This window comes from Eulemur rufifrons, chromosome 24, assembly GCF_041146395.1.
Source record: "Eulemur rufifrons isolate Redbay chromosome 24, OSU_ERuf_1, whole genome shotgun sequence".
Classification (NCBI taxonomy): Eukaryota; Metazoa; Chordata; class Mammalia; order Primates; family Lemuridae; genus Eulemur; species Eulemur rufifrons.
In genome coordinates this window covers 11631089-11650369 of record NC_091006.1, presented here as the reverse complement: position 1 = coordinate 11650369, position 19281 = coordinate 11631089, and the positions used below count along the sequence as shown (strand labels likewise).

General features: G+C 50.1%; 2 protein-coding genes across 2 annotated transcripts in view; both read right to left on the bottom strand.

Moving 5' to 3' along the window:
* DHX34 (DExH-box helicase 34) overlaps positions 1 to 15252 on the bottom strand; it is a 26715-nt gene extending 11463 nt beyond the window's left edge. Inside the window, exons 1-6 of the mRNA XM_069457163.1 lie at positions 15228 to 15252; positions 7856 to 8850; positions 6796 to 7107; positions 4550 to 4804; positions 3371 to 3473; positions 1698 to 1915 (exon numbers count right to left, since the gene is read on the bottom strand). Of these exons, the coding sequence (XP_069313264.1) occupies positions 1698 to 1915; positions 3371 to 3473; positions 4550 to 4804; positions 6796 to 7107; positions 7856 to 8560 (1593 nt within the window). The 5' untranslated portion in view covers positions 8561 to 8850; positions 15228 to 15252. The remainder of the gene's footprint in view (positions 1 to 1697; positions 1916 to 3370; positions 3474 to 4549; positions 4805 to 6795; positions 7108 to 7855; positions 8851 to 15227) is intronic.
* Positions 14249 to 19281, bottom strand: C5AR2 (complement C5a receptor 2). Its single transcript, XM_069457164.1, has 2 exons — positions 19123 to 19281; positions 14249 to 15359 (listed from the first exon to the last, which is right to left on the bottom strand). The coding sequence occupies exon 2, from the start codon at positions 15342 to 15344 to the stop codon at positions 14331 to 14333; it is 1014 nt and encodes a 337-aa protein (XP_069313265.1). The 5' UTR covers positions 15345 to 15359; positions 19123 to 19281; the 3' UTR covers positions 14249 to 14330.

Below are 19281 nucleotides of genomic sequence, written 5' to 3'. Positions count from 1 at the left end.
CACCCATCACCAGGCCTAACAAGACATTCATAAGCAAACACTAGATGACTAGAAGTCTTCTGGTGATTAGAAGAAAAGGCTGGCGTGGCAGCTCGTTTGACCGCCAGTGAATGAGAAGAAAGCTCAGAGAGCCTGCTCACCTGGCCCCTGATCCAAGGACACTAGAAGTTCTGGCCATCCACCCAGCAACCAGCATTCCACCTTCCTCCTGCTAACCAAGCCTTGATGTTTTCTGGGAGATCACCCAATACTCACTAAACGACCTTTAAGTTAGAAGTTAGAAGCTCTGGGGTTGGGGGCAGGGCATGGATTATTTCTTAAGATCTCTAGGTGATTCCAGTATGCAGCTGAGCATCACTGCTCTGACCCAGTCGGCCAATACCACAGCCCCAGACACACACAACCCAGTTCTGCTGACAAGACAGGACGGGAGATTAGCCAGGGACTTCTGGAAAAGGTTTCCACAGCCATAAAAATTAGACCCACGAAGGACAGTTCCTTGCTTCTGCCTCTGGATGGTAAAGAGGGAGGTGATGATGTGCCCACAGATGCCACAGCCAGGTGGCATTCGAGAGGCAGGCTCCGGAGCCCAGTGGCCTCAGATAGAATCACAACTCTGCCACTTGCCAGCTGTGTGACCTGGGGCAACTCACTTTACCTCTCTGTGCATCCTTTTCCTCATCCCTAAATTAGGATGATAACATAGAGCTTTTATGAGGATCAAAACAATTATAAACATAAAACACTTAGAACAGGACTTGGCCCACAGTAAGCACTAGATAACTGTTTTTTATTATCATCATCATCATCATCATCATCATCAAGAGAGCCGCTGACTGAGGTTGGAAAGATGGAAAGAATCTAGGCCTTATACGACATCGCTGATCCACTTCAATAACCAAGTCTGGAACCTCCCTGACTCAGGGCTTCTTATTAGGTGAAACAGATTTTCTGTATCGTTCAAGCCAGCATTATTTTAAATGGCAGGCTGTGAGTCACTAGTGGGTCAGAGAATCTAAGCAGTGGCTCACAATCAGCATTCTTTACAAAAGATGAAATCGAACAGAATAGCAAACAGCATGCACCACCGCCAGGAAGGGGCTGGTTTGTGCTACTCCCACACGTGGCCCGTGGCAGACACCGTCACTCTCTACCCAGGAGGAGGTGAGCAGATGGCAAGTGTGCTACGGGCAGGCCTGGCCTGCAAACCCTCCTTTGCTCCTCGCCCACCCTCTGTCCCCTTCAGCTGGCTGAGTGCACACGTTGAAAAGGCCCCAGGGAGGCGCTGGAGCCACGAGAGGGGAGGGGCCTAGGTGCACGAACAAAGAAAACTGCCTGCCAACCTCAAAACTAAAACTCTGCTGTGTTAGTCATTTTAGTGATTGAGTCTATCTAGGCTGAAGTAACTAATGAAATGACACATCATGACATAAAATACATTGAGAAACATCGCTTTTAAAAGTCACTTCCTGTTGGGTTTCCTGTTGCAGTTGAAAGCATTCTGATTGAGTCACGGGTTCCTGCTTTGGCCCTGAAGATCTGAGGAACGATTCACCCCTCAACATGGGCTTTGACATGTGGAAGGCTTGAGTTCCACTCAGTGGCGCGGCCCGCCTTGCCCTTCCTGGCCCCGGGACCCTGGGACCGGTCCTGTCCCGATGCCTCCCTGTACCAGCCCCTCCCTGCCCGTGCCTCACCTGCAGCACCAAGGCGTCCAGGGCCACCCGTCGAATTTCGGGGACAGGGTAGGGGGCGAAGGCATCATAGTCCGATTCGGCATAGAGGCGGAAGCAGACCCCAGGGCCCGTGCGGCCTGCCCGGCCCTTCCGCTGCTCCGCGCTGGCCTGGCTGATCCAGAACTCCTGCAGCCGCTGAAGCTTGGCCTGCGGGTCGTAGCTCATCTCCTTCACCTTCCCTGGGCGGGGCAGGGCGGGGCAGAGGGGACGATGAGGGAAGGAGTCTGCGTAGCAGTCACCTGCAGCATCCACACCGTCCCCACGCCGGGCATTCTACCCACTCCACTGTTCACTTACGCTCTCACTACTCCTTTACGCTCCTAACGCTGAGAGCTTATTCTGGGCCCAACCCTGACATTTTGCTCATTTATTCTTTCATTTCCTCATTCACACATACTGTCATTTATTTTCTCAAGTCTTTGCTCCTTCAGAGGTGTGGTCATTCAACAAATAACTTATTAAGCACCTACTATGTGCCAGGCACTGTGCTAGGCACGAGGGATACAGCCACAAAGGAAACAAAGGCCCTGGTCTCACAGGACTGAACACAGCACCATCCTTCATTCATTGCAAGACCAAACTTTTTCGCATTTTCTTGTTTCTGAAAACGGGACACACCTTAAAATCAATAACATGTCAATGTTTGGCAATCTCTTTAAACTTTCTTAATGGTACATGAAATTTTTTACCATAATGGTAAAATGTTTTACCATAACGGCACCCCAGAGTCGATACAATAAGGTAAATGCTAACATTCACTGAGTATTCACTCTGTGCCAGGCACTGTCTTGAGCACCCAAGTGTATTAACTCATTGAATCTTCACAGCCTGAGTTTGCTGTTATTACTGCCACGTCACAGAGGAGCAAACTGACACATGGAACGTCAGTAACATGCCCCTGATCACACAGCCCCAGTGAACCTGGCCAGGCAGGCTCCAGTGTCTCCTAACCACTATGCTATTCTGAATTTCTAGAGAACATTCTAGTTGGGAAGATAGAAAATAAAACAAATATGGCAACAAATATAAAATACTAGTCCCACTCATATGGGAAGTGACAGTGGAAGGAGAAGGGGGATACCACTTAGAATGGACAGGGTGGGCCTCTCTGATGGGGAGACATTTACACAGGCCATGAAACAAGGTGAGGGAGTGAGCCATGTGGATATCTGGAGAAAGAAAGCTCTCAGCTTAGACAACAGTAAGTGCAAAGGCCCTGGGGCAGAAACTAGCTTGGAATGTCTGAGAAAAGTTAGGTTGTGGCCACTGCTCCACAGCCCCAAATGCCACCTGCAGGCTGAGCATACCAATTCTGAAAATCAGAAATCCGAAACGCTCCAAAATCAGAAAAATTTTGAGTGCTGACATGGCGCTCAAACGAAATGCCTGTTGGAACATTTCGGATTTCAGGTTTTCAGAGTTGAGATGCTCAACTGGTTAAGTCTAATACAAATATTCCAAAATCTGAAAAATCTGAAATCTGCAACCCTTCTGGTCCTAAGCATCTCAGATATGGGCTGTTCACCCTGTACTTCTTGCTTCAACCTGGAGCTCCTCACTGCATGTGCACATCTAGAGACCTGGCACTTCCTTCTCGGTCCTTGGGGTGGGGGGCGGGGCCGGAGACCCCTTACCAGAATCTACTACGAAGCGGATCCCATCAATGGTGACTGACGTTTCAGCGATGTTGGTGGAAAGGATGCATTTCCTAACTCCAGGGGGTGCCACATCAAATACCTGGGGAAAGGGAGGAGGTGGCATCAGGGACTAAACTCAGCTCTGATTGACCTGTGTGTCTAGTGACTTCCTGGATGTCCCATGGGCACCTCACACTCGTGTCTAAAACAGCCTTGGCAGCCTCCCGAGTCTCTTCTTCCTTCAGGGGTCTCATTCTGAAGATGGCTCACCCTCCAGCTCACTCTCCAGCCCATCACCTGGGCCGTCCCAGGCCCTCCACCCCTCAGCCCCACAGCCATACCTGAACATTCTGGAATTTCACGAATTCCTTCCCTCCTCCCCACACTCCTGACCCCTGCCCTGGTCCGGGCCCCTCCTTCCCGCTGTGATCCTGCTCCAGCTTCCCCTCTCATTTCTGGCCTCTAGTCTCACACCCTCCAACCCACCCACCACGCGGCACCCAGAGGGATCTGCTAGCGCGCCAGCTGGCCTTGCCCTTGACCTTGCCCAGAAGCTCCCCACGGCAGGCACCACACTGGGTTAAGGCCGCTTGTGGTCCAGCCCTGCCCGCCTCTCCGGTCCCGTCTCCTGACGTCCCCTTCACAAGCTGGGCCCCGCCACCCTGCAGGCTGTTTCCCAGTGACCCCATCTTTCTCTCACTGCTGGCCCTTTGCACACGGCCTTCTCTTGGCTCTCAGAGACGGTCAAGCATAGTGGTTGGGACCAGGAGTCAACAACTACAGCCTGTGGCCAAGTCCAGCCTGTCACCTGTTTTGTAGATAAAGTTCCATTGGAACATAGCCTGGCCCGCTCAGCGTACGGCTGCTTTCATGGTGCAACAGTAGAGCAGAGCAGCAGTGACAGCCTGTGGCCCGCAGAGCTGAAAATATTTACTCTCTGACCCTCTAAGGAGGTTTGCCATCCTCTGGTTACGAGCGTGGGCTCTGGGGCCAGATTGCCTGGGTTCATAGCCTGGCTCTGCCACTTGGAGGCCATGTGACTTTGCATACGTTGCAGCCCCACTGACCAGCGTTTGTGGAGTCACATCCGTCCTGCGTGGAACCGCCCTGACCCCCTCCCCTCTCTGGTCCGCACAGACCGTTGCCTGCGCTGCTCCGCCCGGCGTCACGCGGTACCTTGTCCTGGTCGGCCACAGAGAGGGCACTGTGTAGCGGGAGCACCACCCAGCGCTGCGTGTGGCTGGCGTAGGTCTGGGCGGCCTCGAGCACGGCACCGATCTCCGCCATGCCGCTGAGGAAGACGAGAAGGTCACCGCGCTCCTCGGGGGGGTACTTATTGTCAATGGCCTCCAGCACCCTCAGGAAAGGCCGAGGGTCCAGCTTCTCTGACTTGGATGCAGTCGGCTCTGCCTCCTGCGGCTGGTACACGACCTGCGAGGAGACAGCCCCCGGCGGGAGCACACCTGTCCCTCCAGCTCAGGGCAAGGGCACAGGGAGACCGCAGGCTTATGGAGAAGACGTGGGTCAGTCAGGTGGCAGACAGCACACGCCAAGTGCACAATTTAGCGGATGTAACAAAAAGACAACAGCAAGGTAACTGGAGAGATTCTGGGTGCTGCAATGTTTGGTTTTTTTTGAATCTGTGTGCTGGCTACATGGATGTATTTCATTTGTGAAAATGAATTGAGCTATACTGTTATGATATGTATTAATACATTCTTTTGTATTTAGAATATGATAACTTCTACGAGAAAAAAAAATTCTACGTGATAGAACCAGTATTAAAACCCTAGAAATCACTTCTCAGGAAGCATCCTCGTTCTTTTTGTATGGCTGCTTGGAAGACAGATTGACGGACATTTAGAACTGGAAACCATAGGGACAATGAAGTCCTTCCTGCAAGTTTCTCCCATATGGATGAGGACACTTCCTAGGACAGTATTCTCCACCAGAGGAATATGTGGCAACGTCTGGAGACATTTTTGGTTGTTACAACTGGAGGACGAGAATGCTACTAGCATCCAGTGGCCAGGGGAGCTGCTAAATACCCTACAATACACAGGAGAGCCCTGACCACAGAGAATTCTCCAGCCCTTCTATCCAAAGGAAATCAATATATAAAAAAGATACCTGCACTCGTTATGTGTATCACAGGACTATTCACAATAGCAAAGACACGGAATCAACCTCAATGCCCAGCAATGGAGGACTAGATAAAGAAAATGTGGTATATACACACCACGGAATACTATGCAGCTATAAAAAAGAATGAAATCATGTCTTTTGCAGCAACACGGGTGGAACTGGAGGCCATTATCTTGAATGAAACAACTCAGACACAGAAAGACAGATACTGCACATTCTCATAAGCAGGAGCTAAATAATGTGTACACGTGGGAGCAGAGTGTGGAACAATGGAGACTTGGATAATGGTGGGAGGTTGCTTGGTGGGTACAATGTGTGTTGCTTCAGTGACACATGCTCTGAAGGCCCTGACTTCATCACGATGCATTATATCAATGTAAAAAAATTTCACTTATACCCACATGAATATATAAAAATAAAAAATAAATGGGAGAAAAGAATCATCCAGCCCAAAATTTCAATACTGCTGGCTTTAAGAAATCCTGCCCTATGAGATGGTAGACTAGCAATAAAGGAAAAGGAGCCTGGGTCCCTGAATGACCACATGGAAGAGAGCTGCTCACCAGCCTGGACTGGCTGGACTCTTACATAAGAGAAATAAATTTTTATCTTATTTGAGCCCTTATATTTTTAGGTTTTTTTGTTATAGCAATTTAGCTTTTACTCTTAACAAGCACTTAGCACCCTACCTGGCACATTGTAAATGCTCAGAAAAAATGACAGCTTCAAAAAAAGAGAGAATGTCCTTAATAGAAGAGATGCAAAATATAGCAGTAGAGAGAAGAGAATGCCCAGGTTTGGCCAGTGCTATGGTTTTGATATTTGACCCTCCAAACCTCATGATGAAATCTGATCCCCAGTGTTTGAGGTGAGGCCCAGTGGAAAATGTTTGGGTCATGCAGGAGGATCCCTCATGAAAGGCTTGGTGCCACCCTCAAGGTACGTGGGTTCTTGATCTATTAGTTCCCCTGAAAGATGGTTACTAAACAGAACCTGCACTCCCCTCCCCTCTCTTGCTTCCTCCCCGACAATGTGATCTCTGCACAAGCCAGTTCCTCTCTACCTTCCGCTGCAAGTGGAAGCAGTCTGAGGCCCTAACCAGAAAGCCAAGTAGATGCCAGCATCATGCTGCTTCTACAGCCTGCAGAACCGTGACCTAATAAACCTCTCTCCTTTATAAATGACCCTGTCTCGGTTATTCCTTTATAGCAACACTAAATGGACTGAGACATGCAGAGACCAGGTGGGAGCTCTGAGTGGGAGGAGGAAGCACTCACCGTGATGGGGAAGAGCCGGCCAGGCACCTGCACCACAGGGGCATCACCGAAGTAGCTGGAGAAGAGCGAGATGTTGATGGTGGCCGACATGAGGATGACCTTGAGGTCAGGCCGCTTGGGCAGCAGGCGCCGGAGGACACCCAGCAGGAAGTCGTTGTGGAGGTGCCGCTCGTGGACTTCATCCACGATCAGGACCTCGTACTGGGGCAGGCTGGGCTCCCGCTGGATTTGCCGCAGAAGCAGCCCAACTGTCAGGAACACAATCTTGGTGGCTGCCGAACGCGTGCTCTCAAAGCGGATCTGGTAGCCAACCTAGGGCGTGAGGAAGGCCCAGAGTGCTGTCAGGAGAGGACCCAGAGCCTGGGCACTAGCCCCCCACCCTGCCCAAACAGAAAATCTGAGCAAATGCCATGCCTCTGCATCAGACTCCGCAGTCCAACGGGCCTGAGTTTGAATCTCAGCTCTGCGACATTGGGCAAGCAATGGCATCCCTTAGAGACCTATTTTTTTCTCCTAAGTGCTGTGAGAATTCCATGTGATAATGCACATAAAGTATCTGGCACAGTGCCTGGTGTATATATATTAATTATAATAACAATAATTAACCTTTCTTTGTAATTAACCTTCTCCCTTACTATGTGCCAGGAACTACTCTAAATGCTTTTTGTTGGGCATGGTGGTGCACGCCTGTAGTCCCAGCTACTCGGGAGGCTGAGGCAGTAGGATCGCTTAAGCCCAGGAGTTTGAGGTTGCTGTGAGCTAGGCCACTGCAGGCCAGCTTGGGTGACAGAGCAAGACCCTATCTCTTTAAAGGAAAAAAAAAAAAAGATTGATAAACATTTAGGACATTTCCAGTTTTGGCTGTGAAATTGCTATCCTGGTAATGCTAGCACCTTTGTCATCTGGCTCATATAGAAACCAATCTGTAGATAAAGTTCTAGAAGAATCACTTCTGGGTCAAAGGATAAGTGCTTAACTTTTCTGAAACTGCCATGTGGACAAGCAACCTATTCCCCAAGGTCACGCTGGAAAAATCGGAAACCTGGCATGTCGCACTCACCTGCGAGCCGTACTGACTGAGGCTCTCAAAGCCAACACGCTTGGCCAGCGAGATGCAGGCGATTCGCCGGGGCTGGGTACATGCCACGTGACTGAAGCCGGCAGCCAGCAGGTACTGGGGCACCTGAGTGGACTTGCCACAGCCCGTGTCACCAGCCACCACCACCACCTGATGCTTCTTGAGCGTCTTCAGGATGCGGGTCCCATACTGGGCGATGGGAAGTGCTGCCCGCTCACGCTGCAGTTTGGCCAGCCGCCCAAACACCTGCTTCTGGCCAAAGTCCAGGTAGTGCAACAGGGCTCGGCGGAACTCAGACACTCTCTCTGGGGGCAGGCGCCCGCCCGGCCCCCGAGAGCCCCGCACGTCAGGACCGAGGACAGAGAGGTTGATGCGGTACCGAGGGTCGTAAGTGCGAGGTAGGTCAGCCAGGGCTGGGATACTGTGCTTGGGATGCCCGGGGTCTTTCTCCTCCTTCCTGGAGGTCTTGAGATTCTGGAATCTCTGCAGGCGTTCAAAGAAGGTCCAAAACTTCTGGCACTCCTCAGAACCCTGACGGATACAACCCTCTTCACCGAAGAAGGCATCTTCCAAGAGGCGACGCGTCTCTGGACAATTCCAGTCCCATTTCTCCAGGGCCTTTTCCTCACTGGGAGCCTGGCGGTGGTCTCGGTGATCCCTACCCTCCCTCGTTCGGGGAGGAGGCATGTTGCTAGTCACAATGCTACCACCAATGTGGCCCAAGTTCCGGTCACCTGGACAAAATAGCTTATCTATCCCCCACCTCCAGAGTAGGAAGCCAGTGCCTGAGATAAGGAATTACTTTCTCTTCAAAAAGTTAATTTTCCTCCTCGTTCACAGTACAGGACCACCGTGGATGACAGGGCTAAGTGGCCAGGGGCCTGGCTGAGCTGGCGCTGCACAGCATATACCTCATAACTCCTGTAGTGACCTCTGGGATGGGCACAAGTTTATACTGGGTTTTCAGGCTCTGGATGCTTGGGAAAGAGAACAGAAGACATTCAATCATTTTTAGAAATATCTGTTAAAAGCCTGCTGTTTCTCAAGCACTGGACTAGGAAAAGGAGATAAAGAATAAGACCTCCTGAGTTCTCACAGACGGCCACGGTCACGCGAAAGAGACACACACTCCCAGACTGACAACCACACTCCCAGACTGACAACCCAGTGACGGGAGCCATGGAGTCCAAAGAAGGTGCCTGCCCATGCCTGGGGGTCAAGGAAGGATCCCAAAGGAGGGGACGTTTGACCTGACACCTAAAAGAGGAGTATGGGTCGCGTGGCCAATAAACAGTAGAACTTTGCTGTAAGAGGAAATAACACGAGAGAGGCGGGATATAATGAAAAGAATAAGGCAAGGGTTCTGAACCTGGGGCTCACAAAGCTTCAGAGCATTGAGATTAAATGCAAAATTTTGGCTGCGTGTAATGGCTCACGCCTGTAATCCCAACAATTCGGGAGGCCAAGGTGTGAGGATCGCTTGAGGCCAGGAGTTCTAAACCAGCCTAACAAGAGTGAGACTCCGTCTCTACAAAAAAAATAAAAATAAGAAATTAGCCAGGCACAGTGGCAAACACCTTTAGTCCCAGCTACTTGAGAGACTGAGGCAGGGGTATCGCTTGAGGCCAGGAGACTGAGGTTGCAGTGAGCTCTGATCATGCCACTGCACTCCAGCCCAGGTAGCAGGGCAAGACCCTGTCTCTAAATAAATAAATTCGAAATTTTGCAAGTGTTATGTAAGTATTACTTTTGCCTACCTGGCACAACCCTTTACCCCTTTTCTGAGAACAGTATCCACCTTCCTTTGGAGAACCACCCTTCCTCAATTCCACACAGTTCTGAGGGTCTTTAAGCCAGGGAACCCCTACTCTTTGGGAAAGTGACAAAGGCCTAGCCATTCAGCGTATCCTACTCCCCCTTTAACCAGTGACTGGCCTGGGGAGTGGACACATGACCCAAGCAGCACCAATCAGTGTTCTTTGGAATTTCGATTGGTTACTAGGAGAAAAAAGCTCTCACTTTATTGTGACAAGTTTGATATAAACCGGAGCAGTTTGCAGTAGTTCTGGAACATCATACAGTCTTTCCTAGAAACCTACCCTAGAGAAAAGCCTGCACATGGGCACAGTGAGGCACACCCAAACATGGCTACTGTGCAACTACGGGGAGAAAGGAGAACGACGGAGGGGGCAGAAGCTTGGCAGCATCATTTAGTGCCTAAGGCTTAGTTCCCCTCTCAGCTACACAAGAAAATGCCTTTTTGCTTAAAGTTGGGCATTTGACTTTCAGCTGAAAAACTCCTAACTAATAAAGAGCATACCCTCAATGTGCAACTTTCTGGAGGGGAGTCCATCACTCAGATTCTTAAAGGGGTTTATAATCTTAAAAGGGTTCAAAGCCTTTCTTGGTAAAGGCCTTGGAATCAGGCAGATCTGGGACTGAATCTCAGCTTCAACATTTACTAGGTGTATGCCCACTGGAAAATTAACTTGGGATGGTTTTCTTCATCTATAAAATGGAGACAGGCCAGGCACACTGGCTCATGCCTATAATCCTAGCACTCTGGAAGGCCAAGGCAGGAGGATCACTTGAGGCCAGGAGTTCCAGACTAGCCAGGGCAACACAGCAAGACCCACCTCTACATAAAAATAAGAAAAATTAGCTGGGCATGGTGGTGCACACCTGTAGTCCCAGCTACTCAGGAGGCTGAGGTAGGAGGATCATTTGTGCCCAGGACTTCAGGGGTAAAGTGAGCTATGATATCACACCACTACACTCCAGCCTGGGTGACAGAGCAAGACCCTGTCTCTATTTAAAAAAAAACAACAACAGAAAAAAAAAAACGAGACAATATCCAATCTCAAACCATTGCAATGTTTATCACCTAGCCTGGTACAAAGAAGCTAAATAGTAACTAGTTTTTCTCCTACCACAAGAGATGACAAACATGGGGAAAACAGCGGGACGAACTGTGGTATATAATATGGAAAAAATTCCACTCACAAGGCCACAATTCCCCTTCTTAATGGTATTAGCAATGCTCCACCTACTCTGCCTTCAATTTCTCAAGGGCCATCATGGAACAGTTCAGAGATTGAATCTCTGGGGAAGGGGGTTGGCGAGAGGCGGGGTGGCAGGGGGGAGGGGGACACTCAGGCAAACCCTGGAAGTTACTAGAGCCAGGTACAGGCTTCAGGTCTCCAGTGAGGAAGAACTTGCGAACTGGCAGAGTTGTTTCCCACCGAAACAGCAGCCTATGGGGAGTGCACATCACTTCCTGCTAAACACCTGGGCTGGCTGAGGCTAAGGAGGCATCACCTTCCTGTTCTAGGAGGGAGAATGAGAAGGCCTTGGAGGGCTACCGTGACATGAGCCAATGATTCACAGCAAAGGACAGGGACAACGAAAAGCAGAGCGTTCCTTTCAGGCTACAAACTGCCCACACATGCTGGGGTCAACTGAGAGCATCCCGTGCCTCTCAAAGAGTCTCTTCGGCTTTTAGATTGTCTAGATCTTCTAGTTTCTGTGTTTCTCACCATCTCTCGGCCTATTTCTCCTAGGCCGTGGCCATTTGTGGGTTTGTTTCCCTCTCTCCTCCTGGGCTCTTCATCTTCAAGCCTCCCCTTCTCTTTCAGTCCATCTTGCCCACCACCCTCATTTCTCTTCCCTTTCCTAGTCTGGTCTCATCCCTCTTCATTCATCTGAGTCTATTTTTCAGTATGATTTTCTCTGTCACCCAACTGTCTCTCTCTTCATCCCTTTTCAGTTCTCCAGTTGTCTTTCTCCATCTCTTTCTCCTTTTCTTTCAAATCTTTTTTTCTGGTTCTCCATTTTTGTCTCCCTCCATTTCTCCATCTAATACTTTGTCTCCCAATCGTCTGAAGCTTTAATAACCAGCGCCTACTTACTTGCTTACACATGTGTGTGTTCTAAATCCTATGTATGTACACATCACACTTTTCTCACAACCCTGAGAAGGTGCTACAAAGCTCCCTATTTCACTGAGCCATAAAGACGTCAGGTAAGTAGTAAGTGGCAGATAAAGAATTCAAATCTAGAGATTTGGATTCCACTTCCTCCCTTCTCCATTTTTCGCAAGATTCGCCACCGTCTTTGTCGGGTTCTCCCTATTTCACTGTCTCCATCCTTATCCATCAGTGTCTTGCTTCTCCATTTAAATCGTTCTGGGAACACGCCCACTTTGCTGGTGTGTCTCCCCAATCGACCTCACATTTTACTTCCAATAAACCTTTATCAATTTTTTTTAAATTAGAACAAATCGTTCCCCTCGTCAATTTCTGTACCCTAGTGTCCAAGCTACCCGTTCTACATTTCCCTCCACGTGGTGTGACCACACCTCTTGACCTCGTGTTCTCTGTGAGCCTTTCTCGGCGGAACCCATCAGCCTCTTGCCCACGGTCTCCCTAGCTTTCAGCTTTCCTCCTCTCTCATGCTCCCCATCTTTCGGCCCCTCAGTTTCTCTAAGCTTCTTCTAGTGCCTCCATTCGTCTGGGACTTCTCTGTCCCCCAGGTTGTCTCAGAGACGCTCAGGATCCATCTCCGTCCGCTTCTAACCGCCCTTCGGCTCCCTTCCACATTTCCTCTCATCTGATAATATCCCTCGCTCCTGGGCTCGCTTCTCGATCACCTCCCACGCGGTCCAACACCGACCCCCACCGTCCCCGTCTCTGCGTCCGCCCCACCTCCCTCACCTCACTAACCGTCGCGAACGCCTCAACTTCCGGTCCCAAGAGGCCCCTCTCGCGTCCGTAGCCAGTCCTGCGCCTGCGCACGCCGCTCTACGGCCTGACCCCGCCCCGCCGCCGACGGAGGAGCCAGTCGGGAGCCAAGGGCTGCCCAAGACCCACCTTACGCCTGCGCACAGTACGCTCCCGCCCCGCCTCGCTTTGGGCGGAGCCTCAAGTGACTCTGCGCCCTCTAGAGGCCCGTGGAAGCGTTGCGGTGGAGACATGCAAGCCCCGCCTCCCCGGCCCCGCCCCCTCCTCCCCGAGGTACGGCCACTTGCACCGTGTGATCGATCGCTAGGACGCTGGGGTTTTACCTCAAGAGAGGTCGCCGGAGCCCAGCCACTATTAAAACAGTCCCGTGATCACTCTATTAATGTATAATTTACTAATAAATAATCCAAGTCAAGCCGCCAGCTCCCAGCAGGGGCCATTTCTGTCTTGGTCATCCTTTGTTCCCCCGCGTCCACCCCAGGGCCTGATGTGGGTATACGGTCGCGAAATGTTTGTTGAATGAATGACCAAATGAATAGAAAAGTGAATCCTCTTCAATATAGGAAAGCAACACCATAAGGTACACGTGGAAGTTCAGTGTTCTAGAGTTTACTTTTTAAAGTAGCAAAGTAGTCATAAAGAATTTTCCAACATACCCAACACTGTTTGCGTAAAAATAAAGGGGACTGCTAAAAATATTTCTGAAAGAAAAAAGAATCTGGGCACAGTGGTGGGTGCCTGTGTGGATGTGGGTGCCCCAGCTACTCGGGAGGCTGAGGCAGGAGGATCGCTTGAGCCCAGGAGTTTGAGGTTGCTGTGAGCTGGACTGATGCCATGGCACTCTAGCTGGGACAACAGAGGGAGACTCTGTCTCAAAAAAAAAAAAAAAAAAAATCTAAGTCAGACCAAGACATCCCTATGCTCAGAATAGGGTCGCCTGATTTAGCACACACACAAATTACAGAAGGCCCAGATTTCAGATAAACAACAACAATTTTTTGGTGTAAGTATATCCCATGCGATTATTTGGGACATTGTAACACTAAAACATGTGTTGTTGTTTATCTGAAGCTTAAGTTTTTACTGAGAATCTTGCATTTTGTCTGGTAACCATAGCTCAGAACCCTTCCATGGGCCCCCAAATGTGCTATGGCCTAGAAGACTTTACAAATCTGCCCCCCACTTTGTCTCACACCACTCTCCCCCTCGCTCACTCTGCTTCACTCGTGCCAGCCTCGTCACTGTTCCTGGAAAACGTCAAGTACCTCCTGCCCCGGGGCCTTTGCTCTTGCTGTTCCCTCTGCTTGGAACGCCCCTCACCCAAATTTAAGCATGACTCCTGTCCTTTCTTCAGGTTCTGGCTCAAACATCACCTTACCCAAGGGGCCTCTCCTGGCTAAACCCTCCCCTCCCCCACCCAGCCTGCTCTATCCCCTTAGGTTTTTTAGCACTTATCACCATTTGACATACTCTATATTCCTTTGTTTATTGTCTGTTTTTCTCCACTAGAATGTCAGCCCCTGAGGGCAGGGTTTGTGTCTGTGTTGGTCACTGCTATATGGCCAGTGCCTATAACCGGGCCTTGCGGGTGCATAATGGATGTTTGTTGAATGAATGAAGGAATAAAATGAAGACATTAGTGAGCTCCTGGATCCAGCTATGCCTGAAGCCCGTTTTGTGAAATGGGGTAGGAGCATACAAGCAAGTGTGCCTCTAGCCTACAATTCCATCTCTGAGACCAGGTCATGGCTGGTGGATTTCTTGCTGGCCACACTTTCATCCTTGTCCTGGGACTCCCTCAGGGCCCAGTGACATGCAGCGGGCAGTGACCAGTGGAGTTGAGCCCTCCCGAAATACAGGAAGAGCACAGGATTGAGGCAGCTGTGAGCCAGGGCAAGGCCCACGACCAGCGGATCGGCCCGCAGGGCTTGGGCCAGGAGCGCAGAGTTCCGGGCAGCCATGGCGAATATCAGTCCCAGGAAGTGATAGGGAGCCCAGCAAACGAAAAACCCCACCACGACGGCCGTGCCCAGTGGCCAACGGCGTTGGGCGGCGTGGCACAGGAGGGCACCGTGGCAGCTGGCCACCACCACCAGAGGCCCCAAGAAGCCAAAAATAAAACGGGTGACAGCCACTGCGACCTCGGTCCTGGCTGAGCCACCATAGTCCACCACACACTCCAGCCGGGGAGGGAAGTGCTCCTGGTGCAGCCGGCGGTAGACAGCAGAGGGCACAGTGAGCAGCAAGGCCAGCATCCAGGCTGCCACACAGGCCACCTGCACCCCCCGTGTCTGCTGAGCCGCTGCCCACCGGGTGGGCCTGAACGCCAGCAGGCAGAAGTCAGCGCTGAGAGCAGCCAGGAGCAGGACGCTGGCGTACATGGACAGCAGGATGACCGAGGGCAGCACCCGACAGCCCACTGCCCCATATGGCCAGTGGCCCCTGCCGGCAATGGGCACCGCCAGGATGGGGAGAGACACACAGCAGAGCAGATCCGCTGCGGCCAGGTGTAGCAGCCAGGTGGCACTGACCCTCTGGCGGGCCTCCTTCCCGGCCACCCAGGCCACGATGGCATTGCCTGGCACCCCCACCAGGAAGACAGCAGCATACAGTACCAGCGAGGCCACACGGAGCGAGCCGATGGAGTGGCAGGCGCCATCCGGGCAGTCCACGGGGAGATCCCCAGTGTCGCTGTAATCCCCGTACTCGTAGCTGAAAGACGTGTTCTCCATTCAGGCCCCAGATGCCTGGACAGGAAAGAAACAGGACGAAGACCCAGTGAAGGAGATGCTAAGGCCCTGGGAGCCCTGGGGTGTCGGCAGCCCAGCCCGTCAGCACCTTGCAGACTGGAATAGTATGATGCTAGAACTGCAGCACATCAGAGCACTGGAACTCTGGAGTGCTGAAGTTAGAACACAAGCTCATGAGCATCCCGGAATTCTAGAATATTCCGACGTTAGAACTCTATCTTGATAAAAATCTTGGAATTCCAAAATATTAAACTATTAGAACCCTAGCCACGTATTATTTGGAGTTCTAGGGCAGCGGTGTCCAACAGGACTTGCAATGCTCTCTATCTGTGCTGTCCAATGTGCCAGCTGCCAGCCACATGTGGCCGCTAGCTATTCAAATGCGGCAAGTGCGACCGAGGAACTGAATTTTCCATTTTCATTGATTTTACTTCATTTAAATAGCTACCGTGGCCAGTGGCTACTTATTGGACAGTGAAGTTCTAGCACATTAAAATGTTAGAACACCAGCATGTTAGCAACCTGGAACTCTAGAATTTAAATTATTAAATATCTAAAATATCAAACAGGGAAAAGGTAAATATGTATTCACAGCAAAGGTATTTGTCTTGGTTCCCCTTCATCTGTATTTTCTAATCTTGGTGCAATGATAAGGTACCTCTAAAGCAATTTTTTCATCTTTGTTTATATAAACTATTACTTTGCTGTCTGCATGTTATAGTAAAACACGCAGAAGCAAAGTGCACACGTCACAAAAGGGACAGCTCACTGGGTTTTATAACCTGAACACATCTGTATAGCTAGCACCCAGATCAAGAAACAGAACATTCTAGAATCCTCGTAGAGCGATTTTAAAAAGTAGTGATAACCAGGCATGGTGCCTGTAGTCCCAGCTACTTGGGAGGCTGAGGTGGGAGGATCGATTGAGCCGAGGAGTTTGAGGCTGCAGTGAGCCATGATAATGCCACTGCACTCTAGCCTCGGTGACAGAGACCCTGTCCCAAAAACATAAAATAAAACAAAAACACAAAATGTAATAATAATGTTAAGAAAGTAGGGAAAATAAAATGAATTCTCTGTCATTCATTCATTCATTCAGCACTCTTTCTGAGCCCTTTTCTGTTCCAGGTACTGTTCCAGGTGCTGAGGCACAGCAGGGGACAAGGCAGACAAGCTGGCACTCCAGTGGGAAGAGTCGGACGGTAAAGAAATAAATAAACAAAATCCTTGGTATTTTAGAAGGTGAACAATGTATGGGAAAAAAAATCGCACAGGAAGCCAGCTGTGTTGGAATTTTACATGAGTGGTCAGGGAAGGCTTCGCTGAGAAGGTGCCATTTGCATAAAAGCCTAAAGGAATGGAAGGAGGGAGATGTGTGGAGATGGGGGGAGGCATCCAGGCAAAGAGAACAGCCAGTGCAAAAGCCCCAGGGATGGGGACATGATGTAATAATAATGTTCAAGGAACAGCAAGAAGGCCAGTGTGGCTGGCGTGGAGTAGGCGAGCGGGAGAAGGTAGGAGGTAAGAACAGAGTTATCAGGGGCAAGATCACGTGGGGCCATATGGGTGTCCTAAGGACTTTATCTCTTATTTCAAATGAGACGGGAGCTGTCGGAGGGTGCTGAGCAGAGAAGTGACATAATCTATCATATTATAGCAGTAATAATAACATTATTATCATTATCATTATGACAAGCCATCGCGTAGTGAACACTTTGTGTTATGCGCCAGGCATTGCTCCAAGCAGCTTTAAACATTGTATCATTTAATGTCTATGACTGACTGAATTTGACACTATTGTTATACTCCTTCCGCAGAGGAGCAAACTGAAGCACAGAGAAGTTAAGTAACTTACCTAAGATCACTCAGCTAAGTAGACAACAGAGCTGAGTTTCAAACTGTGTTAGTGCCACTGCGGAGCCCTATGCCCTAGAATACTGTGATCCCAAACACTTAGACTCTGGAGTTGGAAGGCAATGTAGCCAGTGGCCCTGAGCAGACCTCAGCTCTGTGACCATGAGTGACAGACACTGGCGGTTGACTGTCTCACTTTCCTCATCAGAGAAATGAAAGTCATCGAGGTGAACAAACCTCACGGGTTTGGGGAGCCCGGGGCAATGAATAAGTGGAAAGCATGTGGCACAGAACAAGGCTTTGGGTAAATGAAGCTTTGGGGAGGACACGATTCCGAGTCCCCGCCCCCCCCACCTCAATGTCAGAGTGGCCCGGCCCTCTGGCTCTCTGCTGACTCTTCTGGCTTGGCTGGCACTGCCCAGAGCTCCAGCTGGTGTTGACACACAGGAAGGACAGAGAGGAAGTTGGGACACTCCTCCGCAAGCCCTCCGCCCTGCCAGGTAGCACAAGAGACCAAGCCACTTTATGTGTGTGTTTAGAGTGTGACACTCTGCTTTCATATTATTTCCACCCCTAGAGTCAAACAAGTGCAGGATTTAAAAACTCAACCCCCGCCCCACCAGCTGTGTGACATTGGGCACATCACCTAACTTCTCTGTGCCTCCAAAAAATCGGAATAATAATAGACCTACCTTAGAGGGTGTTCCTTAGAGGGTGTTGTAAGAATTCAATGAGTTAACAGGAGAGCCAGGCAACACTGGCCCGCAGTGGCGTCACATGTGTGCCAGCTCTGTTATCACTGTCCCCAGGCTGCCTCTCTCTCCCCTCTCAGATCCCGCCCTGCCCAGCTCTTCTGATTACAAACAGTCCAGGAAACAGGAAACTTTGTGTGCATCAGCGACGTTATCAGTCTATGGCATTTCTTTTGTAATATTTTAACCCGAAATGGGTGCTTTCAACACTCGCTGTTCCATCTCTTCATCTTTTCCACTTAATGTGTTTTAGATCTGTTTTCCTATCCACCTATCTGTACACGCACCAATACAATTCTTCACAAAAGCTTCAAAAGTGGTCCACCGGCTGCACAGGTCATGCTTACTAACCAGCCGCAGACTAAAGGACACTTAGTGGTAATGGTAAAGATAATCACGACAAGCATTATTATTATCGTATTACTTTTTACAATAAACAAAGTCCCTTTGTATGTTTACATACAGATCGTCCCCGACTTACAATGGATCGGCTGAATGATTTTTTGACTTTACGACGGAGCCAAAGCGATATGCATTCAGTAGAAACCATCCTCCAGGTACCCATACAGCCATTCTGTTTTTCACTTTCAGTGCAGTATTTAAGAAATTATGTGAGATATTCAACACTATATTGTTTTGGGGGGGGGGATGAGACAAGGTCTCGCTCTGTCACCCAGGCTGGAGTGCAGTTGTGCGATCATAGTTCACTGTAACCCTGAACTTCTGGACTCAAGCAATCTTCCTGCTTCAGCCTTCCAGGTAGCTGGGACTACCAGTTTGTGCCGCCACACCCAGCTGATTTTTTTATTTTTTGTAGAGATGGGGTTTTGTTCTGTTGCCCAGGCTGGTCTTAAACTCCGGGCCTCAAGCGATCCTCTCGCCTTAGTCTTCCTAAGTGCTGGAATTATAGGTGTGGGCCACCGTGCCCAGCCCATTTGGATCCTTTGACCGAAGCTCTGCTGTTGGGCTGCCCAAGTTAATTCTGAGACTCTGGGACTCTGGCATGTACTCCAACGTGTTGGCATTCATAATAAGATTCCACTTTCCAAAGTCTATTTCTGACGCCTAGATTCTCAAAGTAATGATTCTAAGAGCGCAAGATCATGGAATCCCTCCCATTTCCTCCTTCCCTCCCTCGTTCCCTCCATCCTTACCGTCTCTTCCAAGAAGGTCCCCAATTTTGCCAAATGCCACTTTAGACCACAATCCCAGCCCCCGGCCAGGGCCCAGGAAGTCTGGGGTCTCTCCCCGTGTCTGGCAGCTGGTGGAGTCCTGGGAGCCCACCCTGTGTGCCAGGGCTCCTATGGGACACT

Coding starts and splice junctions, on each gene's coding strand:
- C5AR2 (XM_069457164.1), bottom strand. CDS start 15,344: ATGGAGAACACGTCTTTCAGCTACGAGTACGGGGATTACAGCGACACT.